The sequence below is a fragment of the Dermacentor albipictus genome, chromosome 3 (assembly GCF_038994185.2).
Source record: "Dermacentor albipictus isolate Rhodes 1998 colony chromosome 3, USDA_Dalb.pri_finalv2, whole genome shotgun sequence".
Classification (NCBI taxonomy): domain Eukaryota; kingdom Metazoa; phylum Arthropoda; class Arachnida; order Ixodida; family Ixodidae; genus Dermacentor; species Dermacentor albipictus.
The window spans coordinates 101516713-101534765 of record NC_091823.1 but is presented as its reverse complement, the minus strand read 5'-3'; the positions used below and the strand labels follow the sequence as shown (position 1 = coordinate 101534765).

The 18053-nt window shown below is 46.8% G+C and overlaps 1 protein-coding gene across 1 annotated transcript in view; it reads right to left on the bottom strand.

Moving 5' to 3' along the window:
* Positions 1-693: 693 nt before the first annotated feature.
* Positions 694-18053, bottom strand: part of LOC139057731 (uncharacterized) — a 101674-nt gene continuing 84314 nt past the window's right edge. Inside the window, exon 4 of the mRNA XM_070536479.1 lies at positions 694-782. Within this exon, the coding sequence (XP_070392580.1) occupies positions 694-782 (89 nt within the window). The remainder of the gene's footprint in view (positions 783-18053) is intronic.

Genomic DNA, 18053 nt, shown 5'->3' with positions numbered 1-18053 from the left:
TAAAAAAAATAAAGATCCATATTTCATCATGCGCCTGAGTTTTATTATCATGGAGTAATACTGCAGCGGCGCCGAATGATAAGGCCTTCGATCTTGTGTCACTGCGAGCCAGCTTGTGGCTAAAGTCATCGATGGCGCGGAAACGTGTTACCAGCATCCTGGGTAGCGTTGCCTGCCGAAACCCATGCACAGTGAGGTGTGTATTGAGACGAAATGGGCGTTCTCTTTATTGAGCTATTGTACAAATGTTCGCGCACTTCCGTTGTTGTCCGCGGGCGTACTGTACGCCCGCGCGCTCTAGTTATAAAGGGAGCGCATACAGCAACTCTAGCGCCTGCTATAGGGAGTCCCGTTTTTTTGAATGCCGAAGTTCATGAGATGTACTTTTGTAAAACCCACGAGTGTTTACTGTAATAAGGGCCATTGTCATGGAAGCTGCTGCTAAACGAGCTGACTTTATACGTCTGTATGGTTTTACTGAACTCATATTTGTCGTATTAATAAACTGGAATTATGGAACCGGTTGCCTGCAAACCAGTCTCACCGAAACACCGGTGGGATTAGTTTACAGGCAGCGACGCATACCCATTGAAATTCTGGCGTAATCTGCCAAAGTGTCGAGTTGCTGGGCCTGGGGGACCTTTGTGGCGTGGGTCTGGCTCTGCCCGGCATCAAAGAAGATAAAAGAACTGTTTAGTCATTGTAGAACAGCACGTTGCCAGTGACACATGCCTTGTTACCCAAGTTGGCGTCAAAGACGTTCACTGTGGAGCGGCGCACACCTACACAAGTGACACAAGCTGGCGTAGGAGAGATTCATCGATGACCAGCACAAACCGAGCGCAACGTATTGTTTGCTCCAAGCCCACGTTAAAGAATTTATTTGTGCAGTGGTGACTACCCAGTCCCGCATCTGCAGTGATCCATGTGGGGGTAAAAGAGGTTCGTTGAAGAGTAAAACACATATACGCACAGCCACATGCTCGTTGACTCAAGTTTTCCCAACGGTGGTTTCATATCCAATTTCATCAGCGCACTACGAGGTGACGCAGCTAGGCGGGAAAGCGGCTAGAGACAAACATACATAGTATGCGGACAGTGCGTGAAGTACCCCGAAAGTGTGAACGCATTGACAGCCGCAGAGCAATCGTCACAGCGGATGCGGGGCGTCCTACGGGGAAGTGTTTTTAGCGCGTTTCTTTTCAATGGAGTTCAGTAAGTATAGTCTGGGCTGGAGTGTTCCCGGCACGCGGATGAAATCTTCATATCGGTCTGTGTATCAGTCATAGGTCGGACTTAATCAACCTTGCGAGAAAATCTTGATGTTATCGACAGGTGCTTGGAAGAAAATTGCACGGAAGAAATGTCATATTCAGCGGCTGCAGTAGCAGTCGAACAATGGGCCGCACCGATATGCTGTTTCAAGTGGCGACAACGGCAAAAGGGCATCCTCCGGCCGCCGAAATTTCGATAGCTGAAAGCATTCTCGACACGGTAATTTGTCGATTTGGCCGCCATGCGGCGAGTGCATTTGGCGCCACCAGCTAGGAAACCAAGAAGAGGACGATGGTATCTTGGAAAGCGAAGAACAAGAACGATTTGTTGAAACTGCTGTTTTTTATTTTATTACATTTACATTGCAAAGGAGGTCCCATTGCAGTCTTTGAGTTCAGGACCTCTTCTGTATATTAGCATCTTGCAATCTTTCTAATCAACCCATTAAAACCGATTCTGATTCTGATTCTGCAGAGAGGAAGCGCATGGAGACAGAGCTCGGAGAAATAGTGGCCGTGTTATGTCGTGGAGATGGCCATGCCAATCACATCGCAATAGAGTAGAGTCGGTGCTCCCATCTATGTTCGTGCTTACGAGCCAAATTTTACCGATCAGTAGCATCTGAATGTTCGAGCGCCTAATCTCATTCGCAAGCATACCCGCATACAAATAATGGCCACTTCGGCATTTTCACGTCACGTACACGCTTCCTGCAGATGAGCGATCGAAGGTATCACGGTGAATGTGCATCGTGTCCTTTCGATTTTGCGTCCACCACTCGCTAACCTACCTGTTCACTGTTTAAATCCTAAACGCAAGGCCCTTATTGTTACTCAGCTCTGATGACACGCTGCCAGGCAAGAATTTATTTAAATTTAATTAAATTAAAGAACATTTACTGGGTGAATTTTCATTCTCAAAATAAAGGTACACCATGACGACTGCTAGAGCAACAAGTGTGGTCGGCGGTCATCAAATCTTCCAGAAGTGTGTGTGTGTGTGTGTGTGTGCGTGTGTGTGTGTGTGTTGTGAGTGTGTGCGTGCGTGTGCGCGTGTGTGCGTGCGTGTGTGTGTGTGTGTGCGTGTGCGTGTGCGTGTGCGTGCGCGTGCGCGTGCGTGTGCGTGTGCGTGTGCGTGTGTGTGTGTGTGTGTGTGTGTGTGTGTGTGTGTGTGTGTGTGTGTGTGTGTGTGTTGGTGTGTGTGTGTGCACACGTGCGTTCCACAATCATACATTAGCGCACCTATGGGAGCTGATAGAGGGTGGGCTCGTCGTCTTTTTGAAAGGTGCGTCTACGTTCAAAGGTAATGTTGCGTTTTCTGATACCATTACACTATGAACTGGTTCTTTCGTGAACGCAGAAATCCGATGACAAGGCATCGTTGCACGAGCGAATTAATTTAGCCTTGTACTACGCTACTTGAGTTTCGGCGGTGTTGGCCAGACTATGAAGAAATACTAGAGTTTATGGCGAAAGTATCCCAGGGGGAGAGCAATGTTGCACAGAACAGGGGATGCCAATTTGCCAAAACCAAATAGCAAAACAGTCGAATTAAAATTTGTGGTGGACTTCAAGAGGAAAAAGTAAACGCACAGTGGAAGAGTTAGACAATAGCGTAGAACTGAACTTTCACTCTCCTAAATTGGTTGTTGCTCTCTACTTTCTGAAACGTTATAAAATTCGAATGGGCCGCTTTTTAGAACCGGTGACAGCGCAGACTAAAAGACATGGAAAATTTATCATGAATACAGCACAAATCGGTGGAGCAAACAAAAATTTGCCCGCAAATTGCCACCCGCAAGCGCGCATGCCGGTGTTCGCTGTTTTCAGCGAAATTTCAGGTATCCTCGACGACTGCTCGTCTGCAGATTCATGGCCACTTCTTGGAGCAGGCCCCCGACCTCTGGGATCATTTTCAAATCAATATTTTCCTCCTCCGTTGCGTGGTCGAGGCTTGTCTCGTCGTGATAAAGCAAGCTAAGCATAGGCTTTGTCTTGTATATATAGGAAACTTGAGCCGGATATCTTGCAGTGCCCTCCATTCATTGCACCGCGCAAGTTGCTAGTGAGGCTGCTTTCCTGACTTCGGGTGTGCGACCCTCTGTGAATGCCTGTATCGAAGTAACTGTGCATCTGGCGTGGCATCCTATTTCTGGCGCTTTTTCTTCTATGCGAGTCGTGAGATCTCAGCATGTTTCTTCATCTTTCATATTTTGCAATACTTTATTGTAATCAGTGCAACCTTTATTGTCTGTTTTTCTTAGTTCTATACTTTGGATTTGTCGTGTTAGTTCTTTCGTATTTACTTTTCTTCCTGTTTCCATGTTGTTATCACTTTCTTTATGAGTAGGCATATGTTGTCCCCAGTTTCGGGGCAGATGCCAGCCTGCGTCATTCCTTATTTCCCACTCTGTTCATTTGTAAAAGGTATTCTGTATTATTAACCATACTACTATTACTACTGCTACAACTAATAAAAATAATAATAATAATAAGAAGAAGAAGAAGGAGAAGACGAACGAAAGCTACAATACACTTATGGGGTGCTAATCAGACAATATCTACCAGCTTCTAGGCCGCTAGATCTCACAGGAAAAAATCGACTAATCGTTGACAGTTACTATAGCTCTAATTATCATCAGGCGTTCACACGAAAACAAGGTAAAACTACCAAGGCAAGATAAATGTGTTCGTGTAGTCGCGACTGCTAGCGGCGGTCTTTACACACCAAAAATGGAGGACATCCTCAGGTTTGAGATAGTTCATTTTGAAAGACTTGAAATTGCCGTACGTATCAACTATAAAAAAAGGTCATCATCATCATCAGCCTATTTTGTTTGCTCACTTGAGGATGAAGGCCTCCGCCAGCAATCTCCAATTAAACCTGTCTTGCGCTAGCTGATTCTAACTTGCATCTGCATATTTCCTAATTTCACATTCGAGAGCCGACGCAGCGAAAAAACTTGCCGTACTGGCAAACGACCTGACATTAGCACAGTGGAATTCATCCGATTTCACAAGTGCACGACTTCATACCCTGGACCCTACTTTACAACTCCGTATTCCGCCCGAGCTTCCACGACGCGACTGTACCCTTCTAGTTCGTCTATGGCTTGGAGTAGCATTTTCAAATGCGTACTCCTTTCTTATCGGAATGTCCGACAACCCACTTTGTGACTTCTGCGGGTGCAATGAAACAATCGCGCACCTTCTTTGTGAGTGCTCTCGTTTCAACCCGCAAAGAGCAGTCCTCTCAGCCACCCTAGACAAACTGGACAAGCGCCCACTGTCAGAAAACAAGATCCTTGGACACTGGCCTACGCGAACATCAGCGCGATCGGCTATGAAGGCGCTGCTGCGGTATTTAAAAGACACTGGACTTTCAGACAGATTGTGACTTCACTGTGTGACTCAGGATTGTACGGTGCACTGCATCACAGTAGGAACGCCTTTGCGGGCTGCGTGACAGTGCCCACAGAAACAGTTTGTGTGTACGTGCGTGTGTGTGTAGTTTCTCTTTTTTAGTCCTTCACCCTCTCACCTATCGCTTCCCCTTTCCCCTCCCCCAGTACAGGGTAGCCAACCGGAGATAATCTCTGGTTAACCTCCCTGTCTTTCCTTTGCCTTTCTCTCTCTCTCTCTCTCTCTAATTTCACCCCACCCCACCCCCTAGTTTTCTGTCGTCCTCGACTGCGCTTCCATTCTCTTAGCACCCATTCTGTAGCTCGAATAGTCCAATGGGTACCTTAAGCATTACATGCTCTGTCAAGCTCAGTTACTTTCCCTTAATGTCAACTAGAATATCGCCAATCCCCGTTTGCTCTCTGATCCACATCGCTCTCATCCTGTCCCTTAACGCATAACTTAACACCTAATATTTTTATTTCCATCGTTCTTTGTGCTGCTCTTGTCTTGGTGTCGAGCTTCTTTGATAGCCGACAAGTTTCGGCCCGACATATTAGCACCGGTAGAATGCAATCATTGTACACTGTTCTCTTAAATGTCAGTGGTGTGCTCTCAGCCAAGATTTGGTAATGCCTGCCGTATGCGCTCCAACTTATTTTTCTTATTGTGTAACCTTCCTTCTCATGATGAAAAGGTAATTGCAAACACAAAAATGATCATGTTCCGCAGCTAATTCTTGCAGTAGCCTATGTGTTCTTCTATCTGAACAAGGAGCCCGGTGCAGTAGTCTGTTTCTTATTTGCTCAACTAATCAAGCCCTCGCAATATTTTTAACATGCTACACGGGACTATTCCATTCTTCATTCACAGTGCAACAGAAGTTCGCATGTTTCACAAAGCGACTCATCAAGCATTGCACGCTCTTTTGATGAAACAGAATGACCATGCACGGTGTGTCTAAGACAATAAATGACAGCTTCAGAAAGTTCCATATTAATTGGTTGGAGGCACCGGTATTCCAAGCTGTGCTCATACTAGGCCATACTCTGGTATCGAAAATTCGAGATTCATTGCTCTAGATTTTTTGTCCTTTTTCTTTGCTCTCTTACTAGCTTCTTGCACACTGTGGAGTATATAATGTACTCATGCTAACTTCATTACTGAACGAATTGTTCTGTGTTTATTTTCGTCCTCATCAAGGACCAGCATTATTTTATTTCTCTTCCAAGACTGTGGGCGCGCTTTGATCTTTTCAATTGGTCAACGGATGGCCCGCTGCTACTACAAAAGGAAGTCCGAGAAAATCGTAGCGTCCCACCTTCGTGCGAATATTTCGTTTCTATTATTCCTGTGTTTTGTCAAATTTATTTCTCTACCCGATATTGCGTTCAGTTTCCATGGTTTTGCCTCAGTCCGTACTTACAAAAGTGCTCACCGTTATCGATATATAAAGCACATACGTCTACAAGCTGCAAAAAACAGGACAATTTAACATATTCAGTCGGCACACGTCTGCCGTTGTTAACCCTCCGTGTTTGCTTAGTGCCTTTGATGTACTGCTAAGCACGTGGTCGCGGGATCAAATCCCTGCCACGGTCGCCGCATTTCGATGCGGGAGAAATATAAAACACGCCGGTATACTTAGACTAGGTGCATGCTATGGAAACCCAGGTAATTAAAATTAATTCGGAGTGTTCCACTACGGCGTGCCTCATAATCAGATTGTGGCTTTGGCACGTAAGACCCCATAATTAATTTTTTTCCTCTCTTGTTAGTAGACAAAAGCTGCACGAAAACTGTAACAACTGCGGCTATGTCTCTAATTGCAAGCTCACTTTTAAGATTCGGTAATAGCAATGAAGCGATGGGTGCAAAGTACCAAACGTACACAGATGAAGCAGAGACAGTACGAGCCCCGCTATACCAGCTAATTATTCGGCCTTCAATGCTTGCCTGTACCGTGCATGAGATACCTTGACGACATGCGCAGAAGGGCAAGGAAAAGTTTTAAAGACAGAAAAGAAACAGAGAAATGGTTTGCAATTTTTATGTTGCCAGCTCCAACATGGCGCTTTCTGATCTTTGCATGGATACGGACGTATCACTGACGCATATAAATATTCGCTTTATTTCAGGTGGTATAGGTTTCTAGAACTTCCCCCTCTTCCATGTTCTCGCTTTTTGCTATAATTTCTAAGTGTGGCTTCAATCTCCAGCAGCCACAATGCGCAGTCAGGGAGGTGCTTTCTTCACTCTTAATTGCTAACGCATGTTCGCGATCTTACATATGATCTGTGTCTGCTTGGTAATGCGTACCTAGTTGCTATGGTTCCCCAACTGGCCCAATAAAAAGTACTCGTAATTCTTCGCTTACCTTCAAACGTCACATGCGTGTTTTTCGAGCGCGTATTTCGTGCTACGACGGCATAATAACTCGTGCCTTAGAGAAACCTGAACTTGGCCTAGCTGGTATTTGCTGAATGACACATATACCGCTAAAGAAAGAAGAGGACAAAAAAGAGAGAGAGAAACGGCAATATTGAGAAAGAGGCTGGCACAGCTGTGCCAGGCAGCCACTTAGGTGTTCATCTAGCAGGCGAACAACTTCATGCTTTATATATGCATGCACTTGGAAGTGCGTCTTTCACATCAATGCCCAAGTAAAAACACTATTCGTCAATAAAAAAAGTATTAATGAATATGCCGGTGCACTCATCAGGCTTACGAAAAAAGTTAATTCGTGCCAAGGGCACCTTTCAGACTCTAAAGCTGATTAATTTGGCGCACTTGGCTCGCAGAACCTTTCAGCTTACTCCTAGGTTGCCTTATCAAGCATTTTGGACGTGCCACCTCATCATTGCGTTGTGAGTACTGTGAAGTCTTTGCGCATAATGGAGGAAGACGAAGTGCTTCTATTGTGGAACACATATCGCCCGTCTCTGTGCTTTTCTGGACTTCTCACTGCACCTGTGGGGTTTACAGCCCCCTCCGTCACGGTGATGGATGTGCAACACCCCGAGGATCCTCTCGGTTCCCGTTCACCCGCGGACATCAGTTCGAGGAAGCGAGGGAATACGTCGAGTGGTAGCGAGGACACAGAGCTGTACTCCGCATCAGGTGACGAGTCCTCGGAAGACAGCTTTCGACTTGTCCAATACCGCAAGGCCAAGCGAAGAATTATCAACTCATCTTCGGCGTCCAGCTCGAACACTGTGAAAACAGCGCCTCAACGATGGCCTCACTCCATCTTGTTTGTGCCACAGAACGCTACCGACAACCTGCGCGTCCTCAACAGGCAAGCCCTCTCTGTGTATCTCGAAAACACTGTGCCAAACGAGATCAAGGATGTCAGGATAAACACTAGGCGAAACATCCTGGCAATCGATGTGATGAACCCGAGCGCGCTGACCATACTACAACATGTAACGCAGCTGGGAAACATCAAGGTCCGACCCATTATGCCAACGAATGGTGCCACAATTACAGGAGTGATCTATGACATTGACAACGAAATTCCTAATGCAGACCTCCCAGTTCTCATAAAACCAGCAAGTGAACACAACGTCATTGTGCATGTTGGTCGCCTCGGCAACACACGTTGTGTAAAGATAACCTTCAAAGGCGACTGCCTTCCACCCTACGTGAAGGTCGGCCACTTTCGCCACCAGGTTCGACCATTTATCCCAAGACCAATGCAATGCTACAATTGTCAGAAGAGTGGCCATGTGAAGGGTGTCTGCAGAAATTCGGCCGTGTGCCCTCGATGTGCCGAACCCCACTCAGAAGACAACTGCAGCGCAACCACATTGAAGTGTACTAACTGTCAGGGTGATCACTGCGCCTCTTCCAAAGACTGTCCCCAGATCAAGAAAGAGATCACCATTCTTAAACAAATGGTGAGAGACAATTCTACCCACAAAGAGGCCGCTGTGAAAGTACGGCGAAGACGACGTCACCGTCGAAGGTCTTCACGACGGAAAACGTCAAGCTTCCAGGAAAAGTCAATGCGTCAAGCATCATCATCAGCGGAAGTTTCCAGTACTCCGAACACCGACGTTGGAAGGGAGAATACTGCCAGATCTCTCTCCACAAAGGAATGGCCGCCACTTCCGCGTACACGACCGCCAGAAGAGCCGCAGAAGAAGCCGCCCCCTGTACAGCAAGGTGCTGTATCCGAGGAGTCGCGGAAAACAAATGAGCAAGTGATAGCACTTATTAGGCCTTTAATGAATGCCATTCGCGTGTTGCTAAGCAACATGCACACACCGTCTGCCAGAAGTGCGCTTCAAGTACTGGACGCTCTGAGTCCGGTGCTGGCAACCCTTGAGTAGATCATGGCTCCACAGCCACGGTCTTTTAGGGAAGAGGTCCGACAAGCAGCTGTTTTCCAGTGGAATGCGCGCGGACTCAGAGCGCGCCTTTCGGATTTCCGTCGCTTCGTGTACGCCAATATGTTTCCCATTATCGTCATTTGCGAGCCGAACTTATCGAACACAATCAGGCTTTCTGGATATGAGTTATTCATGTCGTCAACTGTTTCTGAAAACAGTAAGGTTTTGGTGTGTATTCGGCGTGACCTCACCTACACTCATCAGCCTGTCCCACCTAATGACAATAACCAATACATATGCCTAAACGTAAGGAAAAAGAACTTGGCCTACAAAGACTACAAGACATCCTTTCCTCAACCTCCCATCCCTGGGTCATCATTGGGGATTTCAATGCCCACCATACACTCTGGGGAAGTCCGATGATCAACGGAAGAGGCAGATCTCTGGTATCTTTCGCCTCCAGTAATGAACTTTGGCTGCTGAATGATGGAAGTCCTACGTTCTTACGTGGCTCCACGTACAGCAGCTGTCTTTACTTGGCTTTCGTCTCACGAAGCCTAGTCAGACGTGCAGGGTGGTTTGCGGACATAGAGACGCACGGAAGTGACCATATCCCCACGTACATCAAGATCAGAGGATTGTCCCCTTCCAAAATAAGGGATACGATCAAAAGAGTGGACTGGCCTAAATTTCAATCTATTATGGAAGAACACTGCGACGCCAATCCATCTTTCGACTTGGAAGAGGCAATCAAGAGCGTGGTGCAAGACACTATGCGTACTCTCACATGCTCTTCGAGACTGAATGACTTTGATGTGGAACTAGAACGACTTCGAGCAATCCGACGACGTGCTGAACGAAGATACCGACGTACGAAGACAATGGACGATCTACGGACCGCCAGGCGCACGCAAAAGAAGATACAGCGCCGGTTAGACAAGCTCGATTCGCAACGTTGGGCTGCCTTCTGTGAGTCGCTAGATCCACGCAAGCCTTTATCTCAACTATGGAGAACGGTGCGCGGTCTCCGGACACTTCCCGTACAGCGATTCCCGTTCAAAGCGCTTGCCCTCTCTCAAAAGAGATCGGAGATTGACGTGGCAGAGGATTTCTGCGCCAGACTATCCGGCAAACTCACAGCTACCAACATTCTATCACCTTCGAGCAGCTGTCCGCCACCACGTGATCACCGGTTGGATCTACCATTCTCAGTCCACGAACTTAAGGCAGCATTAGCTTTGTGTAGCCGCACATCAGCGCCAGGACCTGACGGAATTTCCTACCGAGCTCTGTGTCACCTGGGGGAGCGAGCGAGAGGAGTTCTCCTCGAGGTGTACAATGAATCTTGGAGAAATGGCACGCTACCAACAACCTGGAAGACAAGTCGCCTTGTTCCACTGCTGAAGCCTGGCAAATCACCGTTGGAGCTCTCATCCTATCGCCCGATCGCTTTGGCGAGCTGTGTGGGCAAAGTGATGGAGAGGATGGTCCTAGGACGTCTGGAGTGGTACCTGGAGTACCACAACACCTACCCAGATGCCATGGCGGGCTTCCGACGCGGTCGATCATCGATCGATAACGTCATCGACCTGGTCACCTACATTCAACATGAGAAATGCCGTAAGCGTCTCTGCGCTTCTTTATTCCTCGACGTTAAAGGGGCGTATGACAACGTTACGCATGAAGCCGTCCTCTCTGCTCTCGCAGAGGTAGGAGTGGGTGATCGGATGTTTCAATGGATACGGAGCTATCTATCCATGCGATCCTTCTTTGTAAGCACCGAGGGAGGCCATACTTCTCTACATTACAGCTACCGCGGCGTCCCCCAGGGCGGTGTACTTAGCCCTGTGTTATTTAACCTAACACTAATTGCTCTCCTTGAGCACGTGCCAACCACAGTCAGGCTTTCAATGTACGCCGATGACATTTGCATATGGACGTCTGCAGTAACACGCCTACAGTTGAGAGCGAGAATTCAGAGAGCCGCCACACAAACTGTTATCTACCTCCGTAATCGAGGCCTGGAAATTTCCTCAGAGAAATGCGCACTAGTGCCATTTACGCGCAAACCCATGGCCAATTACAGTGTAATGATAAATGGCCAAATAATACGACGTGTCCGATCGCACAAGTTCCTAGGTGTCATAATCGACAGGGACTTGTCATGGAGCCCACACGTATCATACGTGAAAAAAAGGTTGACAGGCATCTGTCACCTGCTCAAGTTTTTCGCTGGCAAGACCTGGGGAATGTCGCCCAGTGCCATGTTGCAACTGTACAGGGTGCTTTTTCTATGATTTCTGCGATACAGCTTGCCGGCAATAAGCAGCACAGGTAAAACAAATGTACGCACAATACAAAGTCTTCAGGGTCAAGTGCTCCGGATCTGTCTAGGCCTGCCTCAGAGTGCTTCGACAGTGGCTACAATAGCAATCGCTGGAGACCACCTTGTCAGGACCCACACTGAAATTGAAGTACTCAGGACACATATAAGGCATCTGGCCAGGACTCCCCGTCACCACCTGGCTTCCCTAACAACGGACAGACCACACACATCTTTCAGCCAGACGATAACCGCATATAATGAGTCATTGCCAGCTTGTTTCACCCCGGCTGCGAGACCTTCGATTCCTCCATGGTGCCTCGATCAGCCAAAAATCAACCTCGCTATACCTGGTATCTCGAAAAAAGCTGATCTATCATCGCCAGCCCTTAGACAGCTCACGCTACTACATTTGTACGAGAACTATCGTGATTCTACGCACATTTACACTGATGGATCTGTTCTTCCAAGCAGCTCCGCGGCGGCAATCGTCATACCAGCGAAAGCTACAACAATCAAATTTAAGACGACTCACGCCACAACATCGACGGCAGCAGAGCTCGCAGCGCTCTTTACTGCCCTTCAACACATTGGTGATGAACCACCACACAAATGGACAATATTCTGCGATTCGAAGGTGGCACTGCAGTCTCTACTGTCACCTTTACGACGCGGACCGCACGAACAGCTAATATTCCATATTACAGAAATGTTACAACATACAAGTGATGCAGGCCACGAAATAACCTTTCAGTGGCTTCCAAGTCATTGCGGGATTATCGGCAATGAACGGGCGGATCACGCTGCCCGCTCAGCTCATACTGAGGAGCGCCACGTCCCGATTCCTCTTTCTAGAACTGACGCAGCACGGAACCTCCGTCTACTTGCTCGGCAGTGCACCGCGTCGCAGTGGAATGAGCCACATTTAAGAAACACGCGAATGTACTCACTGGATCCCACACTAAGTCTTCGAGCGCCATCACAGCTTCGCCGTAGAGACGCCACGCTTTTATATCGACTTTGGTTGGGCGTTGCCTTTACTAAAGCCTATGCATTCCGCATAGGGATGACCGACAGCCCAACCTGTGACCACTGCGGCCTTGAAGAATCAATTGGCCATATCTTATGTTCCTGCCCGCAGTACAGTTCCCAGAGGGCATGCCTTCGCCACGCACTTGACCAACTGGATGACCAACTGCTATCCGAAAAATTAATTCTACAACATCGAAAGGACCTATCGTCACAGAAGAAGGCCGTGCAAGCGCTATTGCGCTTTTTACGATCTACCGGCCTGTGTGAACGACTTTAACTGGAACGCCATTTGTGTGTACGCCTCCATGTGTGCGTGTCTTTTTTTTTCCTTTTTTTTAGCGTTTTCCTCTGCCATCTTTCTAACCCCTATCCCCCATCCCCAGTGCAGGGTAGCAAACCGGAGACTCATATCTGGTTAACCTCCCTGCCTTTCCTTTTCATTCTCTCTCTCTCTCTCTTGCGCATAAATGACAGTGACATAGATTAAATAGACGTTTCGTACCACACACGTCACAGTTGGCGTTTCTTTCGCTGCCAGTGCCTTTTGTTAGCCTCCAACACGTCCGGTGCCTCTTGCGTGTTTGCTAATTTCAAGCAGAACGAACTATAGCAAGCTCTTTGACGTATTTTATGGCTATAATAAAAAAAACTAGATAACAATAAAAGCATGAAGAAAGCTGCATACACTCAACTAATTTCGGAGAAATGCGCGCCAACTCACCAGGAACAGCTTGCATGCGTCAAAGAAAAGCGCGCAGTCGTCTGAAAGGCGAAGCGCCGGTGCGCCAATTCACAATCGCCAGTACCGATAAAGATATCAAGAAGGAAGCAGCACGCGCACACTGAAGGATATATGTCTGTCGCTTTATTTATCGATCTCCACCTAAGCCTGCTCTTTAGCTTCACACACAACAGTGGAGTGCTTAAACATAAGTTTAAACTGCATGGCGATTAACATGGCAAATACAGTTGAAATTTTTCTTCTCGTTGTTTTTGCTAGAGAATTACATTATCAGTACCATCGAATGTATTATTCTATTGCTTTTGACGCAGTTACTTGGCGGTGATATCTGCACAAAATATCTCATCGTCATCATAACCAGCCTATTTTATGTCCACTGCAGGACGAAGGCCTCTCCCTGCGGTTTCCAATTACGCGTATCCTGCGCCAACTGATTCTAACTAGGGGCCGCAAATTTCCTAATTACACCGCCCCACATAGTCTTCTGCCACCCTCGACTGCGTTTCCCTTCTCTTGGTATCCATGCTGTAACCTTAATGGTCCAAGGGTTACCTAACCTACGCATTACATGCCCTGACCAGCTCCATTCTTTTCTCTTACTGCCAATTAGAATATGGCTATCCCTGTTTGCTCTCTGATCCACACCAATAGCTTCCTGTTTCTTAACGTTACGCGTAACATTCTTCCTTCCATCGCTCTTTTCGCTGTACCTGAGTTATTTTCCAGCTTCTTTGTCAGTCTCCAAGTTTCTGCCCCTTATGTTAACACCAGTAGAATGCACTGATTCTATACCTTTCTTTTCAATGGTAATGCTAAGCTCCCAATGAGAAGCTGACAATGTTTGCCGCATGCACTGCAGGACATATTGCGTCATTGAGCGGAAATACGGATGGGAAGAAACGGAGTAGACAGGACAGACGCTCACTTTACTCCGTCTCTTCCCGCCGTATTCCCGCTCAACAATACTACATGATGCCTCAACTGGCTCAAATGGCCCAACCGTCTACGCGTCTGTGCTCCTAGACATTTTTATTCTTCTTGAATATCCTTCTCATCGTCAGTGTTCCCCGTGAGTAATTGACCTAAGTAACCGAACTCGTTCACAAACTCTACAGGCTGACTGACGAACTCTTGTTCCCTTGCCCGGCTATTGATCATTATTTTTGTATTCTGTAAAATAATATTCAACCCAGCTCTTTCGCTCTCTCTGTTAAGGCCCTCAATTATTTCCTCAAACGATCTAGCATGACCTCAGTACGATTATTTGCTACTGAAATGTCATCCTGCAAGTTTTAAATGCAAAATAGTCGTTTTCATGTTTCGCGATCGGCATATAAGGAATCGCAGCCCACATTCACTAAGTTCTTATGCGAGAAATTATTGTAAATACAGCTGTCAGCCATTCACAATCTTGCCCATATTATTAACGAAAACGGCCAAACAATGGTGAATAACACTTTCGAACAAAGGGATGCGCATTGGGCGCAATGTGCTTTCTTTATCTTATTTATATTATCGCAGATGAAGTTCGCGGAGCCTTAAGTGAGCTACTCAAGCATGCTATAAAACTGCATAGACGTTGATCGAAGACAATGCGGAAAGCGTCTACACAACTGCACATGTGCTTGATACTGTGCCTGACACGCCTCCGAAAAAAAAAAAGAGAGAGAATTTGGATGACGCTTAAGCTTCGCCTTTATGAGTGGAACGCGACAGCGTTCAAAGACCCCTTACTGCTTTTCATTCTTCCCGGCAACTGCAGCTTATGTACCCGTAACGTTTACCGCGAAACGCTGGCTGCAAACGCTATGCACTAAGGCGAGCTTTCTGGTAGAAAGGCGGCCTTTTGCGCGGGTCGATCTCCTGTTATTATTTCGTACATTGAATATTTAAGTCTGAAAAGAACTAAGATAAAGGACATGAGCTGTCAGTGTTTTTCTCCATTATATATATATATATATATATATATATATATATATATATATATATATATATATATATATATATATATATATATATATATATATATATATATATTTGTAGGCTGCCATGCTCAAAATTCCGAGGAATAACGTTGTAAAGAATTCCAGGGAAACCGGGGGAAGGTGGGATATCGAAATTCAAGACGATGAGCTAAGACAAGTCTACTTGTCGAAACGTTGACTCCATGGTTAATTTGCGTCTTCATCGGTTTTAAAGACAAGGTATGGATAGATATACAGAACAGCCTTATTGAAGTAGAAAACGCTCAATGGTTGGAGCCCCTAGACAAGGGCCCCACTGGCTTCCGCACGCCGTCTTACTTGTCGGATGATGGCCCTTTGGACCTCTTCCTGTGTGCTGGACAGTGCCGCCTTCCATTGTGTATGATCCGTAATTTCTGTGTTTGTCTTTTGTGCATACGCCGTGCATGCCCATGAGATGTGGTCTAAGGTTGGCGTGGCTCCGCACCATGGGCATGTGTCCGCATATCTTTCAGGGTGACTTTTATGGAGAATGTCCAGGTTGTTATACGTATACGTTTGCAGCTTTCTCCATATAACCTGTTCTTCCTTACTGAGGTTCTTATCTGGGGGTGGTGGTTTCATTCTATTTCGTCTGTGGTAGTTTAAAATTGCAGAGTAGTTCTGGTCAATCGGGATCAGGTCTTCAGAGGCGTCCTGTGAGCACCCGTGGTGTGTAGCATGCGTACGAGCTATTCTGTCAGCCTCTTCGTTTCCCTTGATTCCCTCATGACTGGGTACCCATATAAGGTTAAATCTGGCTCGGGGTTTTATATCTCGCATAATTCTATAGGCTGCGGTGCATACTCGTCCCCTGAGGCAGCTTCTGCGTGCCGCTTGAGAGTCTGATAGGATGGTTATTTGTTGTTGGTTTGGTTCCGTCGCTTTGATAGCAAGGGCTATTGCGATTTCTTCTGCTTCCACGATAGTGGTGTTGCGAGTGGAGGCGCTAATGATCTCTCCGCCCAAATAGTCAGTGACAGCAGCTACCGTTCTTTTCTGGCTGCCTGGGTATCTTGCCGCGTCCACGAAGCGGGAGTTTAATTTGTCGCCATGCGTTTTCTCAATGTATGCAGCTCTGGCTTCTCTTCTGCCTGCCTGCCTGTAGAGTTGGGTCCATATTTCTGTGCATTGGCGCCACTTTGTTGCTGTTTCTGATTATTGTGGGGATGAGTTTAGCTTGGTTGTGTTTTTTTAGGAACTCGTGATACCCGAGTCTGCCAAGGAGTTTCCTACCCATGGTCGTTTTTGCAAGTCTGTTTCTTTACCAGTTGAGCTTCTGCCAGTTCTTCGAATGTATTATGAATTCCGAGAGACCTGAGTTTTTCGGTTGAGGCGCATTGCGGAATTTGTAGGGCGATCTTGTATGCTTTCCGTAAGCACGAATTGATCGCATCCCTCTCTGTTTTCGTTAGCTCGTAATACGGCAAGCTGTAAATGAAGCGGCTAACGACCAGACTTCTGATAAGGTGAAGGGTGTCTAATTCCTTCATCCCCGTCCTTTTAGTGGCTACCCGCTTTATCATTCTTGAGACTTGTTGTGTTGTCGTCCTGATGAGGTTAAGCCCGTGTTGGCAGTGTTGATTTGATTGTAGCGACATGCCTAGTACACGGATTGTGGTCTTCTCAGGTATTGCATCATTGCCAAGTCTGATTTCCAGTTTAAGGGCAGGGTCCGTCGGGACGTTACGAGTCCCTTTCCCTCTCCAGACTCGTATGATCTCAGATTTCTCTGACGCGCATTGCAGCCCTCTGGCTCGCACGTATGTCTTGATTTCACAGGCAGCTGCTTGTAATCGTTCTTCTTTTTCACGTAGCGACCCGGTGACACACCAGACTGTAATATCATCCGCATATAGGGCATGCTGGATACCCGGGATGGCTTGTAGTTTCATTGCAAGGCCTATCATCGCCACGTTAAATAGCGTTGGTGAGATCACTGCGCCCTGGGGAGTGCCCATGTTGGGTGCCTTGAAGGTCTTGATTTCTACTGCGCCAAATTTAATCTCAGCAGTTCGCTGATTTAAAAAGCTGCGAACATAGTTGTATATCTGCTCTCCGCAGTTTGTTTCAGCCAGGCCATCGAGTATTCCTTGGTGGCTTACGTTATCAAAAGCGCCCTTTATGTCGATGGCCATGACAACGTGTTCGCTTGATCTTGGTATATTTGTTAGGACTTCTTCCTTCAACTGTAGGAGGATGTCTTGAGTTGAGAGCTTGGGTCTGAATCCAAACATAGTGTCTGGAATGATTTCATTGTCCTCTAAGTGGTTTTGCAATTTAGGGTTCACAATTCTTTCAAATAGTTTCCTCACAAAGGAAGTTAGGGAGATTGGTCTAAGGTTACTAATTGCTAATTTCTTGCCAGGCTTGCGAATTAAAACTATTTGAGCGTGCTTCCACTTCCTTGGAATAACACCCTGTTGCTAATGTTCATTTATAAAGGCAGTATATGCCTCTAAAGCCTCATCGCTTAGGTTTCTAATCATGTAGTTAGTTACCCGGTCTTTGCCTTCCTCTGTGTTCCGGGTCATTTTCGCTATGGCAGCTGTAACTTCTTCGATGGAGATGGGTTCATCGAGTTCAAAGTGAGGCGCCCCCCCCCCCTATTTCGTCTCACAGGGTGCGGGAGATGGGTCTGTTCCGAGGCACTTGTTATATGATTCTTCTTTGAGTTCTTTTTCCGTCCCCGGGTACGTACGGATTAGCCGTTCCACCGCTTTACAGCCCTCGTTCTTCGTTTTGGTTGGTTCCATAATTGCTCTTAGTATGCGCCAAGTTTTTGCGGTACTCAGTGTGTCATTGAGGGAGTCACAGAAGCGTTCCCAATTGGACGCAGCTAGTTGCGTTGCGTACTCTTCCGCTTTGCGGGTGATTTCTGCAATGCGTACTTTTAGCTTCCGGTTCTGTGACTGTCACTTCATTCTTTCTGTTAGTCCTTTG